Source organism: Mastacembelus armatus, chromosome 3 (assembly GCF_900324485.2).
Source record: "Mastacembelus armatus chromosome 3, fMasArm1.2, whole genome shotgun sequence".
In the NCBI taxonomy this organism is placed as follows: Eukaryota; Metazoa; Chordata; class Actinopteri; order Synbranchiformes; family Mastacembelidae; genus Mastacembelus; species Mastacembelus armatus.
Window position 1 is genome coordinate 6995445 of NC_046635.1, and position 17254 is coordinate 7012698.

Sequence of the window (17254 nt, forward strand, 5' to 3'; positions counted from 1 at the left end):
TCTTTTCCAAAGTAAGCTGGCACTGTGAAAGTAAACAAAGCAATCCTATTTGACATGGCAAAATTGGCTGCATAGATGCTTGAGAGAACAACAATATCGGGTGTGGGAGGTTATCTCTTGGGAGAAGAAAAATTAAATCAAAACCATGACTAGTCATTCCTCAACCAACTCATACAAGGACAAACGCAAGCATTATTAGTAATTGCTTTTTTATTTGATCTTTTCAACTTTTTTTCAGATAGATCACAATGAACACAGCCTTTAGACAATAGCAGTTGAAATAATCCATACAAATGAATGTCTCTGGTCTTTTCACCAGTTGCCCATTGTAGCGTGGAGCCCTATGCTATCAGTGTGGGCTTGAGGGTGAGGGGACGACACTGACAAACATTGGGTGCTTATTTTAACTAACCAAAATGGCATGTTATCTCTATGTGTGTGTGAAGAAGTGCCTGTCTGAGTCTGTGCACCTGCATCAGTGTGAGTCAGAGGCCAGAGGTGGTTAGCCACAATCAACAAGACCCTCTCCTAATCACTTGGTAAAACCAACAGTCTCAAGTGGGCAAAACTAACCCACTGAAGATTTGAGTAATGCACTGCCAACAGTCTATGATGCCAACAGTGTGTAATTCGACAGTAATGAGAGGCCTTACATTATGCTCAATCTCCAACTATGGGTTGACCTCAGCAGCAGCCTCTGCTCTATTAGACAGCAAATAGCCTGAGAGAGGGGCCATGGCTTTAAAGAATACCTTCATTCCACTAGACCGAGCTCATTTCCTGCCCACAGTTTGTGAGTGTACAGACAGTGGCCAGGCCAGGGGAATACCATTAGAGGGGACAGCACTTAAAGTCTGCCTGAACTGTGACAGTGAGTGTTTGTGGCAGCCAAATTCTGAGGAAAAGACAGAATCCTGGGGTGGCCTGCATTTGTTTTAATTAATGACCAAATAAAGGAGAGACCACAGCAACAGAATTTAAATGTGAGCTGGAATTACATCTATAGTATAGAGGTGACAGAAATTAAATAAGAAAAAAAAGGAAATGTTTTGTCAAACAATGAAGGCATGAAAGCAAATTAAGAGCATGCACACACTCGCATGTACATGCACGCACATAGACAGTGTAGAGAATGCTTGATCTGGCATGACGACTGAGCACAATGAGATCAAAAGAAAATAAACCGTGAAGACAAGTGTGGAGGTGTCACATTTGCCTGGGTAGTGTTTCGCCCTTTCTTTAAACCTTTACTTTAAAGGCCTATGAATTTAAATAAAAGGCAGTGTGTTACTGAAATGCCCAGGTGCCTGTGCATTTGTTTATGCATGCATGTCTGGGTGCATGTGTACATATCAGCGTTTTTGTTAGGATCACAGTTGCACTGTGCTTTTTTAACAGCAAATTTTATCTTTGTACTGTTTGGATGATGTGAATGTCAGGTTTGATTTATTTATCCAGATAATTGACAGAAAAAACAAAAAAAAAATCTAATTTTAAAATAACCATAAAGTTTTTTTTTTTCCATAAAAATCCTCCATGCCCTCTCTTAACAACAGCCTCTACCATTTCCCAGGAAAAGAGCAAGAGTAAACCAAAACCAAACACTTTGTTGACTAAAGAGGAGAAAAAATGACAGCTATTTTGTTCCTCAAAGGCAAAAAAAGCAAACAGTTGCAGAGGAGAAAAGTAAGAAAATGAATTGTGAAAATGAAAAGATGGACAAAAATACAGAAAAATGGAGCAACGAATGGAGAATGTCTAAACATGTACCTCGATTAAGGAGAAAAAAAAAGCAAGAACAGAAACACCAAAATACTCAGAAGTGACATATCTGCAGGACAGAATGTGTTATAGTTGCTGTCAAGATTCCAGCTCAGCTCAGATACAATTTATAAAGTAAACACCCCAGGAGCCATATAAATGTAAGTCACTGTTCCCTCTCATGGCTGCATCTTACATAGATTTGGTGATTGTGGTCACATTTTCCAAAACACATCTAGTCTAATAGCCTACTGTTCTGCGTTTTTTACTGTCAGAGAATATTAGAAAAAACACCTCCCATTATTATTTCAGATATTGGCCGAAACGTGCCAAAATTTTCAAAAATAAATGTCTGTATAATTTTATTTAAGAAAGCCTGAATGTGAAGACACTTGGTTATATAAACCGTCTACCTAAAGAGCAAAGACATTAAATCCAAAGTAACTTTAGATAGAATTTCAGATGTAACATTTCTCTGCAAAGTATGTGAATTCTAACATGTATTGAGAAGGAGTACATACATCAACACAGACTGCTGAGAAAGAACCTCTTTTTGGTCCTTTATAGAAAATGCACATTCTGGTGGACCAGGGTTTTATAAGCAGTCACAAGCTCCACAGATACAACAAGCTCTCCGCAGAGACAGTAAGGCAGTTTTATGATCACCAAGGAAACCACTCCACTTTCCATATGGCAGGTTTTTTTTTTTTTTTTTTTGGAAAGAAAGTAAAAACGTAATGAACACAAAATACGCATACCAGATATTGTTAAAGAAAATAGCTGCCCTGTAAAAATCTGCTCAGTAAAAATATTCAAACTGTTATCTTGTGGTTGTTGCTTTTTGTTATTGGTTTGAACTGTATTCTAGATCAGCTGGCTCATTAAGCTTTGAACAGTTATTGTATTTGATACAGCTGAATCTCAGGGTAAAAAGTGGCGACATCTCAAAAGCACTGAAGTCAGCCTGCAAAGATGCAGAATAGCGAGGAAAAAACACCAACAAAAACCCAAACTAAAGCAAACTCACAGAGTTCGACAGCTACTAAGGCAACTTTTGCCAAATACAATATAAGCCCATGTATATTGCAACACAACTATATATTAATTTAATAAAATACACAATATAGCTTTTGTACACATAACAATTTGGCTCCAATGCACAGAAATTGCAGTAAAATCAATAAAAATATGTCATTTTTTTGATGTAAACACATCTAAATTGGATACATTTACACATATAATGATATTATGTATAGTGATAATGTGAAGGGACATTTCCTTGTTTATTTATATTTTTGTCTTCGAAACAATGACAGTGTCCTTTGCAGTTCTGCGTGTTAATACCTCACTCTTGACTTTAACTCCAGCACACGTTTTGCTGAGATTTATCATTTCTTTCTTTTTTTAATGTATAAATATTTTGTTAATATTTGGACACTATACATGGATTCATACATATAGTCATCTATATAATCATATAGATATCATCTTTTCACAGTTGAGGAAAAATGTCCCTTTTTAATCAACCTGTGATTGCCTTTAGGCAGAGTCACACACATGATAATTCACTGTACACAAGGGACTGAAGCTGATGATGTACATGTTTAAGACAATTACACTGATGGCCAGTTGTGTGTAAGCATTAGTGTGTATGTGTGTGTATTTGCGTGTGTGTAGGGGCATAAGTACATGTGAGCGTGTCAGCATGTGTTTGAGCAAAGTGTAGTGCACATGTGTAAAACTGGTGTGTGCAACTACACCAGTCAGCATCATGAATGTTTAAATAGAGGCATGAGAGAGACACAGTTTACACGTGGCTACAAATGACAGGTGAAACATGGTTACACTGTTAATAATTCTCCTTCAGTGGAGCATTTAGGCTCCTCCATCTCCAAGTCCATAACCAACCCTTGCCAACACACCCCTGATTAACCACTCACTTCATGTTCAGATACAGGATCCATTACACATTAAACACCTATATTAAAGTCAGAAAAGATAGGGCTGTGTCTTTCACTGTCCCAGATAGATCAGAATTTGTTTCGGTGTTTCCGCATCGATTGTCATGTCTGACCATAAATTGTCCTTTTTCATTCAGTTTCTATGGCCATCACACATAACAGAAAACTGCCTACACACACTGAGATATGTAGGATTTCACGAGAGACCATGAACAACATACTTATGAGCTGGTGGGCACTTAGATAAGAGCTTGCGAGGCGCCAGAGGCACAAAGCTCTGCAATTTGCTTAAGAATCCAAAAAAAGAGTTTATAAATTCAGCAGAATTCAGATGTTTGTTACCTAGTTCCATTTTGTTGGTAGGGATTTTAGCACCAAGACTGGTGCCAAAAGACTGATATAATAAATGTTCCCATCGTATGTCCAGTGTCAGTACTTTTCAAGAACAAATTCAGTGAAAAAGGCTCCTATCATAGGAGCCATTTAAACTTTTTGATTTGTTTTGGTGACAGTTTTGGCATGAGAGTTTCTGGAATAGCACCCTATTCCTCTCTCTACATCCTTACTTCTTTTTGTCGCAGTCCTTTTGTGTCACTTCCTGAGCGTGCCAGTGCCCTCACTTCCTCTGCAGTCCTGCAATAGTTTGTCGATGTCTCTCACCACCTGGTCAGTGTCCATTCGGTCACGGTTCACATCGGGTTCCACATGCTCCAAGACACACTCCATTTCACCTGTTGCCTCTTGGCTGATCCTGGAGCGTGCCTCAGCAAGCACCTTGGCCACTGGGTCTGAAGGAGGCAAGGGTGGGTAGACCCCCTGGTCCCTGGTTTGTTTGGTTGGTGACAGATACTGACCATCAGGAGGCCCATAGTGGCCAGAGCAGGTGGCAGGAGGAGGTTTGCCTTCAGCCCCATCAGCTGGGCTTTTCACTGCGGAGCAAGAGGATGTGGTGGAGCAGACCTTGGTAGGACTGCCAGAGGCTGAGGGTACTTCTTGGAGCAGTGGGCTGAGGGCACGTTTTGCCTTCAAGTAGGGCTTGACGTTGGCAACCAGGATGGTGTGGTCACGCCTCTCTTTTCCAAATGTACAGAATGTCTTCTTGCCATTAGGGTTGACAGTTTCGTAGGTCTCTGTCTCGGGAACAGTCTCCATCCCTGCTGGCACAAACATATTGTTGCGGTAGTCTATGCCCTCTGCTTGGTTTCCTCCAGTGGGGAACTGGGGCATCCAGCAGCGGTCAGAATGACCCAGTACTCGGCACTCCTCTGTACAGTTCACACAATCCTCATCTGTAGAAAGAACAAAAAGGGAGGGGATGGATGGAGAAGAAAGTGATCAATATGTCAGTAGTGTGGACAGAATAAAGTAAAACCACACAGTGACAGGCTAACAGAATCAGAGTACTATTATGAAACTGAACTGTACAAAGTGTTGCAGCACAAAGTTAGGGAAGTAGACCCAACCCTAATGAAATGATGTGAAAAAAGGAAGAGCCAGCTAAGGATGCCCTATACCAAATGCACATATAAATGCACACACACACACACGCACACGCACACACCCTCACACACACACACACACAGACACACACACCCTCACACACACACACACACACGCACACCCTCACACACACACACCCTCACACACACACACACACACACCCTCACACACACACGCACACACACACACGCACACATACACACCTTTCCAAGGGACTGGGGGACACCTGCTAGCATTTTCCAAAGCTCTGATCAAGGGGATGGCAGAGCATACAGAAGGGATGGAGAGGGAGCGAGAGAAAAACAACAACAGTTGAGGTTTGGCAAAGGCATAGTGCCGTTATCATAAATTCATGTCAGTGGGCTTTGAAGCCCTCCCTAGACAGAGAGGCTGTGCCAAATGGCTTGTGCTTCTTCCCTGTGTGTTTGTGCCTGTTTATTTGTGGGCTCCTTGTTGTTGTTGCGTGTGCACGCATGTGTGTATAAGTGTGATTGTGTGTTCCCTGCTTTCATCTCTATTCAGAAGGATGCACACTCTGGCTGATTATGGAAGTGTTCGTGTCTGTGTCAAACAGATCCAGAACTTGGTTAAAAAAATAATAATAGAATAAAAAGAGGAGAACATTTTTTTCTCCTCTTGGGCGTGAAGTGAAAAATAGAGAAAAAATTGAGCATCTGTTGTCCCACAAATGGAATTTTTCCATTGACTGGGTGGGATGAGAAGACAAACAGTAATACAGAACCTTAACAGCAAAAACTATAGGAATGAAATAAGTACAACTAGGTTGTTGTTTCTCATCCACACACTGAACATGTCCAGCGTGTGAAATATACTGAAAATGGTCATTTATTACAACCTTTGATGAACAGATCTTAAAACACCATGGCATTTGTTGTATTTATTTGTAAAACAGACAGCTGCTATAATTAAAAAGAAAAGAAATCCCCTTTTCACCTTCCCTTTTGAGTGTTAATGGTTTAATTCCTCGATTGTTCATGATGAGTCTTCATCAATATATACCGAGCGTGGGACTAAAAACACTTTTGAAAACACTGAAATTTATATTCCTGTAACACATCTGCTGTGGTTTGAAGTCTGAAACCATAGAAAGTAGGTGGAATTCTGAGAGATATGTTAACACAGAGACTGAAATCTTCTTTTAGGCTTTGTTTTAAAGGCAGCATTTAAAGACGTTAGAACGAAACTACTAAGAGCTGAACAGCATTTCACTATTATTCTCAACTAAATGTGAGAAGACAACAACATCACTGTTAGAAGCTGTAAAACCACCCCATTAATTCCATTATGCGATGCATGGACCTTTACAGCATGATGAGAGTGCTGCTTTAAAGACCACAGACTTGGGACTAATACAATCTTTCGTTGATGCGAATGAGCAGGCAGAGTGGATGTGCTTGAGTGCACTTGGCTAGGCAGTCTGTGCTGTGTTGTGGGTCAGCAGCCTAGATTCCTGAGAGACTGCCCTCCTAAGCTGTAGAGATGAGCTTAACACTTCACAAATGTTTGAAGAAGCCTAACAGGGCTGGCAAAGAAAGCCTGACATTTCCCATGTCGAGGCGGTCATCTGTAGAGGAAATAAGGTAAGGTGGAAAGCCGAGGCCAGACCAGTTTGAGATGGGCTACATTTAAATGGTGCGGGGGTGAGCGAATGCATCTCCGCACACAAGCATTTGTGTATGTGCGCCTTTGTCTGTGTTTGTGCAAAAGTTATTTGAGATTTGAGTAAGAAAATATAAACATGTCAAAACACAAAGATCGATGATTTAGACGACAGCTTGTACATAAATAATACAAACCTGAATACAGTTTCCAACCAGAATACACTATAAGGGTAATTTATCACCAAGCCACAAAATATAGACCTTACATATAACAACCCATCATAACAGGTGGACGACCACTGCCTTCACACACCTAGCTAGCATGCTTTCCAGACACACACAATTAACTTGGCCCTGACAATGTCTTCATGCTCCCAGAGGTGGTTGTCCATTCACCATGTGCATATTAAAGCATAAATAATCCATGCAGACATATTCCCCTCTATTTAGTTGGAGGAAACCTCTGATAGATTATTCATGTCTCAGTTGCACATTCAACCTTGAGGCACTCTCCTCATATCTATGGCTAACAATATGACATATGAGAGCAAGGGTGACATTCATCCCCCACCCTGTCTTTTCACCATGACTCCATCAGCTTCCTGGGATGGGCAACAGAAGCCTCCACCAAGGACACATTTGCCTGTGATGATTTGGCTACTAAAGGTGTGCTCAGACACTTCCTTTCCAGTTTCTCTTTCAGCATTGAGATAAATTATACTGTATACTCTAAATTCTGAGTATTTGTTGTAAAATCAAAACCTCAAGATAACAATCTGTTTACAACAGGAACACCAGATTTTTATCTTTCTTTTCTATCAGGTTTGAAATCTTAGGTACTGCTATTGCAATGGCTAAAAAAATTTCCTTAAATCTCATCTTACATATAAGCCTTGAAAAGGTTTTTCATCTTTTAACCACAGTAGCCGCGAAACAAATGGGAACAAATGAAAACACAGGGCCGATGTAATGATATGCAGCAAGAAGTGTAGATTGTTCAGTAAACATCTTGGACATCGGAAAGAAACGAGAAGGCAGGATTCACACTTATTTACAGGCAGCACTGAAACTCTGATGGAATTGCCTAGTCAGGAGGCATGTTTGTATCTTTGCAGCCTTATTCTAGACACTTGACCCGAAACCCTGATTGAAATCAGATATTTATTACACCTCTATTGCTAACAAAAAAGTTTAATTAACTCCACACACTCTTTTGTACTTGTGGATGTTTTTTAACACCAAGCAGTCAAAGCTATCTTACTACCTCTGTCAGGGTTAATTGCCTTGCTTTAGGGCAGAATAGCAAGACTGGGTAACAATGAGCTAGACAGGACAGCTATGTAACTGCCAGTTATCTTTACTGCTAAGAGCATATGAAACAGATATAAAAGTGGCAAAGCCACTCTAAGAAATGTTTAAGCAATAGCAAAAGGACACACCACTCTTAACCAATTCAGAAAGTCAACATTGGTGTAATGTGTTATTTGTCAGCATCAGATATTGCTATACCCGGGGTAAGATAGACCAAGGAAAATGAAAAGACAAATAAATGAGGGATTTTTTTTTAATTAGTTTCTGAGCCAATGAGACTCCTTATCTAAAATGTAAAGTCAGTCCCTACATGTATCTTTTTAAAGTGAGTGGGGCATTTTTAGAGGCAGTTCTAGTAGAATAAAATGTGAATACCCTGAACTAATAATTCATTCATTCATTATCTATACCTGTTTATTCTTAATTAGGGTCACAGGGATCTGCTGGAGCCGATCCCAGCTCTCTTTGGGTGAATGAACTAATAATTTCAATGATAAATTCAATTTAAAATCAGAGTCCATAATCTAAAACATAGGGTGTAAAGACTGTCTAATGTAAGCAGAATAAGGCAAGGATCAAACAGCATATATTGAGAACTACATATGTGCATGACAGTGAATGTACAAGCATACGTTAATTTATAACTAGAATTTAAAATTTCTAAGCAAAAAATAGACCAAATCAAAAAGAAAAAAAATTCAGACTAGCAATTCATCAGGGACAAAAGGACAAAATGAGAACAATGAATATCTCAAACAGTTCAATCAGCATCTTTCTGAAATTGTTTCAATAAACATGGAACATTTACAAAGGGGGAACTTAGATCTGGACTGTTGTATTTGACTGTGTTCATTTTGGCCTGGTGTGCCTAATAAACTGGCAACTGAATGTGTTGCTGGGGTTCTTCATAATTTTGAGGTGTAATGACTTTTCTTTTGATCAAACTCTTGATTTACAAAATGTTGTTCTCTCTGTTTTCTCATTGTGTTGAATGTCCTGATCTTGGGCACTGAAACTTTGCTGTACAGTTATAGTAGATTTAAAAGAAAGAGACTATTATGAGTTTCTCACTTTTCAACGTACCCCTTTCTAATACTCCAATAATACACACACACATGCGCAAACTCCACTTTATATGATTCACAACCCAGTGTCCACTGTAAAATGTCAAGATAGAATGAGGTTGATATTAAAAAAACTTCAATAACCCAAAAAGGGTCAGAACTACAACTGAAAAAAAAGGTGAACCCAGTGGATGAATGAATTGTGTGATCTACTGTCATTTAACAATTAATCATTTCCTAACAGCCACATGTTGTCAGCATCTTATATCAATAGAGTTATCAATGTCACAAAAACCTCTTCCAATCACTCAGCAACAGCCAGTGTGCTTCCTGCTGTTTTTTTTTTCTTTCAACTGCACCTATGAGGGGTCGCCACAGCAGATCAATTGATCCGTGTGATTGATTTGGGGCAGGTTTTACACCAGATGCCCTTTCATTTGGGCTTGGGACCGACACTGAGACTACACTGGCTTGTGCAACTTCAGTGGCTGAACCTAACAGCCCCTGCTTAGCTTCTGAGATCTGAAGGGACTGGGCACTCACAGGACAGTGGGGCTGTCTAGTGAAGTGGGTTTCATCTATTGAGCTATAAAATTCCTCTAAATATTTTCCTAATTATGCAAAATTCCCTTCTGTTTTCCTTCCAGAAAAAGTATTTTACTAGATTAATAATTATTGTGGGCCACAGGTCACATAAAAACATAAATAGGCAGGCAGGAAGGTGCAGGGTTCTCCCTCAACATAGAAAGTAACTGGGGGTGAAAGATTAACTAGTATGTATAGGTAAATTACAAGAGTCAGTTCAAAACCACTGAATCAAACCAAATATAAAATATTTAAAATTAGGGTACCTGTTACGGCCCCTGAGGTGCCGTTTGGCACTTCTTCAGACACTTCGGTCATGCTCTTTGGCTGTTGGTTGGTGGCATGTGATGTGCGCCAGCTGAGATGCATCAGCCAATCATTATTTCTGTTTTTAAGGACCGGATGAGCCTTACTCAGCGCGGACTAGGATTTGACGTGAACAGTTCGCCACTCGCCAAGCTTCTGAAATTGTTTATGCCTTGTCGTAATCTAAGGTCGCCGACCCGTTCAGTGTACTCATCTGTACCTGTACTCACTGTACTCATCTGTACAGTACTCACTGTAGCTGTGTGTGATTTGTAGTAGTAGTTTCTAACTACTTGTTGACTGGCTTTAACTGTTGAGTGTTTGTTTTAGTCCCTGTTTGTTTGTCTCACGTATTGTCGCACTAGATTTGTTGTTGGTTTTCATTTGTAAATAATCACTAGCACCTTTATCATTGTTCTTTTCACTTGTTAAAGTAAAATAAACACCAAACCCTTGAGCATCCTTTCCATTTCCAATTCCCTTTTACATTATGTTATATTCCGTCCAGGCGAGAATATAACAGCACCACAAAACAAGTTTTTTCTTACTTCTCTGTCCTCTAGTGTGTGCATATCTAAATGAAAACCTTTCACAGTAGCAAAAATATTTAAGTATTTTAGATTTCATAAAAACAGCCAAGGAATTCCTGACAAAACAACATGCACCACTTAATGTAAGCACACTGGCAGTATCATGAACCTTGCTGCTCACTTATAAAGATTGCATAGTGTTGAATCTGAGGTTAAAATTACCAGTCACAATAGCTATTTATTTGTGATTTTTCATTTCATTATTTCATTTGCTGGTACTCGCACTGTGGTGGAAAATGTGTGATTTATACAAACGATACAGACTCAGGAACTCAGGTATGTGATATCATGTTGGAAGCATTTTCGTGAAAAATGCATCACATTATCTCTATTATGCATTTATTGCTTGCAGTGCGAAATACAAAGCTGCTTTGAGTAAATACTAACTATTTTTAAACACATACAGTTTAATGTATGTATCATTCATCAAATAGATGCTAAATTATCTTCATATCATTTCTGTATTGAATCATGGACCACGTATCGAGATACATCTATCGTGCGAGAAGTTACTGGTCACCATCTCTAGAATCCTGATTTTTTTTTTTTTCTTTTTTCCTCTCCTTAATTTTTCAGACTTTCAGGGTGGAAGCTTTCAGGATGCTGTGTGAAGAATGTGCACAACAACCTGTGAGTGTAAAAGTGTGCTTGTGTATCAGTGTGTGTCATAAAGCATGGTGTGATTTCCCTAAACACCCTTTTCTCCCTCTAGACGCCTGCCCCCCTGGCCCTACATGCCCATCCCTCTTCGCTTTATTACCCAGCCCTGTGATTAATGTCCCTCTGTCACACACTGTGGTTCCCAGGGAGGGAAGGAGGAACCTAGAGAGGGCTGTACATACACATGCTATTGGTAGCAAAACAGCTGCTGAACACAGTGCAAACGCATAGTGTGGCAGAGCTTTGCCTAAGTTCAACAATAAGATGCACAAAACTAAAAAGCAACAAACATGTAACAATTTAGCACCCATTACACTGGTGGTGAATCATCTTACCATCATGCACACCTGGGTAGTCATTAGACAGCTCCATCAGCTACTTAAGTAGCACTGAGATTGGAGAATGATTCAAGATAATTTGTGTATGTGTGTTGAGGTTGTTTTGTAATGAATATCCCCCAACCCACCAAAGGTGGACAGGAGGAATGGCAGCTGACGAATTGTGCAGAGCATCTGTGACAGACCATGACTGCACCTGTTCACCTGAGGGAGCTAACAGTGTGTGTTTATGTGTGCACGTGTGTGTGTGTTATAGTGTTTTTAATCTCCTTGTCTACTGCTATCAAACCCAGCACACACACTGCTCCCTCTGCCATACTCAACCAATCAGGGTGGCTAAATATTTGAACTGCACAGATGAGAGAGTCTCCATGCTGACTGAGCCTAATGTTTAGTGAATGTCTTATGACTTCTCAGGTCGCCAGTCTATCAAACAACAGTAATTAAAGACTTAAGCTAGTCCTGGAAATTTTATACTTTCAGACAGCTGATTTATCATGGGGCTATGTAGAAACACTACAAATGAAAACAGTATTTACTGTTGAGGTCCATCTTATGTTTCATACATTTTGTAAAAGAATCACTCTTTTATCGTGTTATTTATTCTGCTGTGAATTTAGTTTTACTACGCCGTATTTGTGATCACTTCAGATATAGTGCAAGTTAGTTTATATTGTCCTTACACAGCATCTTTATGGTGAAAATAAGAACATTACTCAAGTGTATTGCTGCATCTGATATACCTTGTGTTTCTAAAACACAGTGGTACTGTTCACGTCAGTTGGCCAGATTGTTTTGCCAACAGTCTTTTTAGAGGTTGCATTGCAGTAGTGTTTCCACGAAACTGCTGTTTTAGGTTATTCATCACATCTTTTTATACTGGCCTACCGCTCTGCTTGAATCCTATCAACAACAGAAAATGGTGCCCATGATGTGATTTAAAATGGTAATTCAGAGTAAACTTTGGGTTTAAATACATTTATCCGTTTTTTCTGGTGAAACTGTAATTATGTAAGCATATTTAACATTCATGGCATCAGAAACTGCAATCGATATAGCAGATCTAAATAACAGCCCCACAAGAAAACAATTTTATAATATGATAAATTGTTGGTTAGTGTTATTAATTCAAAGTTCTACTGTGAGTGTGCTTGTGTGTTGAGGGAATAGATCTGAATTGCCTTGTGCAGTGGCTGGCTTAGCACAATCAGAAGGATACTTCTCTTCATTGTAATAGCTTTTATCGCAGTGGGAGGCAAGAGAATAACTGATGCATAGCAGGAAATGCTTGGCAGCAGCGCTGGGGGTGCCCAACGGCTGGCGATACTAAGACTGAAGGCCATATATGTCAGGATCAAACACATCCGTTCTTCAGGCATTCCCTCAAAAACTGCAGATCCCTCCAACAGCTAATGCCTGGCTAAGTTGCTCAAAGAACAATCTGAGGAGGGAGTATTTATGCATAGCAGAGAGAAAGAGAGGGATAAAAACCCAACAGGAGGAGGATAAAGAGGCGCATAAGCTTGTATTTCAACAAAAACAAACACACAAAGCCTAATCAATGATGAGCAAGTAAGGCTGTGTGCTGTGGGTGGAGAATAAGGTCTGTGGGTTGTAGAGATGAGACATCTGGACAGCCAGGGTGATGGTCTCAAACTGCACTTTCTCTTTAATACAAAGCAGCAACAAGGACCACAGTGTGATCTGTATGAATAAAAGTCTGTTCGCAAGTTATATAAAGACTGCCACATGTGAGTAGGTGTGTGCAGATAGGTTTGCACATGTTTGAGTAGAGCAGAATAAAACATGCACTTGGCACTGCCACTGTCAGTTCATCTGCAATATGTAGTGTGTGTGTGTAGTAATTTTTGGTGAACCTCATCTAAAGATACTCTGTTAAAATATGAATGGCTTTTCCTTGCGTTCCATGTGTTTTTACTACATGCTTTAGACTTGTTATTCACTGCTGAGCCGTGTGCTGCCTGGCATAACCTCAGTCATTAAAAGTTTCGGATAGCTTTAATTGTTGGCCTTTAGACTACTGTATGAAAAAAAGGGACATGAGAAACAATTGCAGCATTTCTCTCTTATCTGTTGATAATCAGACCTTTCAGAGTACAAAAAAATAAACCATAATAAGCTGTCATGGGAACCAATCTGACGCCAAAAAGTGCTGAGTTCAGGCAAACTGCTGTTTATGTGTAACTACATCTGTGGTGTGTGACAACATTCTTCAGAAAGTTCATACCGTTGTGTTTAAGGAACCTGTTCAAGATGTAAGCATTCTTCATTGAGGTTTTTTCATTGCTAAATGCAGAAGAAAAAAGTGTATTCACTGCCGGTCAGAGTGTTCAATAAATATTGTAAGTGAGTCAAGGAAGGCCCTTCAGCCAATCCAAAAATCCCAGCCTCCAACCTGTGACTTAAGACCCTGTATAATTCACATTTCCTGCTGTAGCTCACTCTTGAAGTCCTTCCTCTGACTCCTTAAGTGTTCTAATGGTGCAGCAATTGCAGCAGAGCAGCCAGCAGCCGGCTATTAGATATAGATGTCTGAAAGGAACAACCCTTGCATCATTTCTGCTATCATCAAGCTATTTATATATATATCAAACAAATAACATGAAAAAACCTGGAAATAACTGAATATCTGAGGGTTTGAATATTTGAGGGTGTTAATATATGCACACTAATATGCTGAAACACTTGCATACCTTTTCTTTGTGCTGTATTTTTCTTTACAATATATGAAAAGTAAACTAATCTTGCAAACTAAATTCAGATTGTTACAGGAAACTGAAAGAAACTATGATACAGTCTATTTATATATAAGTGATTTGATCCCAACAAGATTTTGTCTTAATTCTTAAAAAATTTACATGACATTGTAAAGGTCTCAGAAGACTAATAAAAAAAAAAAAAAAGAAAAGAAAAGAAAAATAAATAAATAAATAAAACGATGAGATATTGTGTGAAAGCCCCACATCAGCAATTTCAACGGGTTTTCCCAGGGTGTTTTTACTTGATATATAAATAAAGTTATTTTGCCATAAATAAAGCATAATCGCTGTACTGTATTCACAGCTGAATTGATGGATTCTACATTGTACGTTTATCTAAAGCTGAGCAAACAAAGCATGTACACATAAGGACATGGGCCTGTATATTACTGATGTCCAAATATTGAACATAAAATAATGAGAATAGATAACTGTCTTTAAAATGGCACTAGGGGGTGTTGTCTGAGGCAGATACGTTAGCAGGAGGGAACACAAGAAGACAGAAAGCCACAGGTCAATAGTATCTTGATACCTTTACCTGGAGACAGACATGGGGGGTGGCACAAAGGGTGGCAAGGAGACGAGAAGGGGACTTATTAGAAGATGAGGCGAGAAGCGTGGTGAATCAGTGGCTAATCCTCCGTTTCCTCTAAGCCTGTGTAATTAGGGCATGGGGGATTGCACCGTGACAGGGGATGCTTCTGGACCGCCTTGCTTTTTTTTCCCTCTCTTTTGTTTATTTCTTTCCTGTCTTAGACTGGGTTTATGGCACTTTGTCATCTATATATAGCATGCTTGTGTTTGTCTGGTCTTTATTGTGTGTGCATCACAGCATGTTCACTCATAAGCAACATAAACAGACACAGCATGTCTGCACCATGTTTTATTACTACTTACTACTGTTTACAGATGTGAGTGAGTGTGAAGTCTTTTTTTGTGTGTGTGTGTGTGTCTCGCTTCGTGACACCCTTAGATTGTATTTGGGGGATATTTCAGGGAATCAAATGGGCTGTTTCAGTGAAACACCACCTGACATACTGTACACAGGGATCAAACAAAAACTCCATGTTTGAAGGGTGCCTATAACAGAAGAGCCTTAGGAGAGCCAACACAGTATGGCCCAGACATGAGATCAGAGACCAGAAAGTCTGATCAACATCCTTCTGCCTGTTAATAGCCTTAATCTACTTCCTTTCCCCAATAGACAGCAAGGAAACTTGCCTTGGCCCATTTAGAAAGATACTGTACTATGCACAAGAAATAAAGTGAGAAAGCTAGACGGATAGGGAGAGAGAGAGATGAAGAGAAAGAAGAAAAAACAAGAGAGAAAAGAGAGGGGGCAGGGAATTAAAAAAATTAAGCTGAGAGAATATATGACTCACCAGCTCATTACAGAAATCCTGTTTCTATCAAAGGAGAAAACAGGTTTAAAACACCCTATTAAAGAAGGAATGAAGGGAAACCTTTTGTGCTGTTTCACAGAGGGTCATCTTTTGAAGTGCTTCATTCTACCAGATTTTTACATTTTAACGATGCTGCTTTGATGATGCTATTTCCAACACTCTACATCTGAAAGATTTCTTCTTAAAGTGATTTGATTTAGAGCCTTAAATGAGGCACTGTAGTCCTGTCATGATAACTGTCCTAAAACAACAAGGATAAACACATTTCTATTAGTGGAGGCATTGTTCATACAATCCTTACAAAAAACAAGATCCACCAGACATCATACAATCCTGCCACATTTTCAGAATTAAATCACTTTCTTTTCTCTCTCTCTTTCTGTCTCTCTCTCTCTCTGTCTCTCTCTCTCTCTCTGCCTTTGTTTGTCACTCTTTTGAACAAAGGGATTTGAAGAACTCAGGGTGTCATGGCTTTGTGCAAGTAATCATTCCCATGTGTGCTGCTTTAGCAGGATTAGGGAAAGTGCTTCTGATTCACTGTCTCAACAGATCCATCATTGTAAAAAAATACTGAAGCACATACAGCATTACAATGATGGATCACACTATATAGTAGCATACGTATTGTGCTTACTGCTTCATAAGTGTCAAATGACCTTGATCATTTTAAGTATTCAGGTCCTGGACGAGGCTAGAATGAAGCTAAACACAAGGCTAAATTCACAAAGACAAGATATAAATTCATCAAAATCAAATGCAAAAATGAGGAAAAGGAAAATTCTGTTAGTCGCTTATCTGCCAGCTTGCTGCAAAACTTTCCCCTTAGTGGTTGAAATGGAACAAACTCAATAAAGACGGGGTAGGTAGGTGAGACTTGTCGAGAGGCTTGACACTCAAGGCTAATCGAAGAAGAAGCCAAAACCCTAAAGAATGAATTGATCATGGCTGGTGTTGAATTTGGGTTATGAGAAATGTTTCAGACATAAAAAAACAAATTGACAGAACATATCACCTAGAAACTAGAGAGACAGAGACCTAGCCTGAAAATTATTGGGTTATAAAATAGAAATGCCAATGATTTTCAATGTTGTTTATCTATTTTTTAGTTTTAGTTCTGCAGTCTGTCATAATACTATTAGAGTCTCTTGTGTTTCTCAGGAGAATAATGTCACTTAGTTAACATTTGTACTATAATATGAATTCACTTAAACTAAAGGAATCTTAGCTGTTCAATTTACCCTGAGCTTAAGCACATACCTGTTATGACACCAGTCATGTTTTCAAAAAGCTTCATCTGACACACCAAGCTTGCATTCTAGTGTGTGCAAATATTTTCATTTTAACCTTTGACTCACTAGATATCAGGAATTTTT

The 17254-nt window shown here is 39.3% G+C and overlaps 1 protein-coding gene across 2 annotated transcripts in view; it reads right to left on the reverse strand.

Annotated features, from left to right (window-relative positions):
- Positions 1 to 2842: 2842 nt before the first annotated feature.
- The window catches only part of pcdh17 (protocadherin 17), a 52749-nt gene continuing 38337 nt past the window's right edge, over positions 2843 to 17254 (reverse strand). For both annotated transcript variants that reach the window (XM_026320534.1, XM_026320533.1), the window contains exon 5: positions 2843 to 5011. In XM_026320534.1, the coding sequence (XP_026176319.1) occupies positions 4314 to 5011 (698 nt within the window). In that variant the 3' untranslated portion in view covers positions 2843 to 4313. The remainder of the gene's footprint in view (positions 5012 to 17254) is intronic.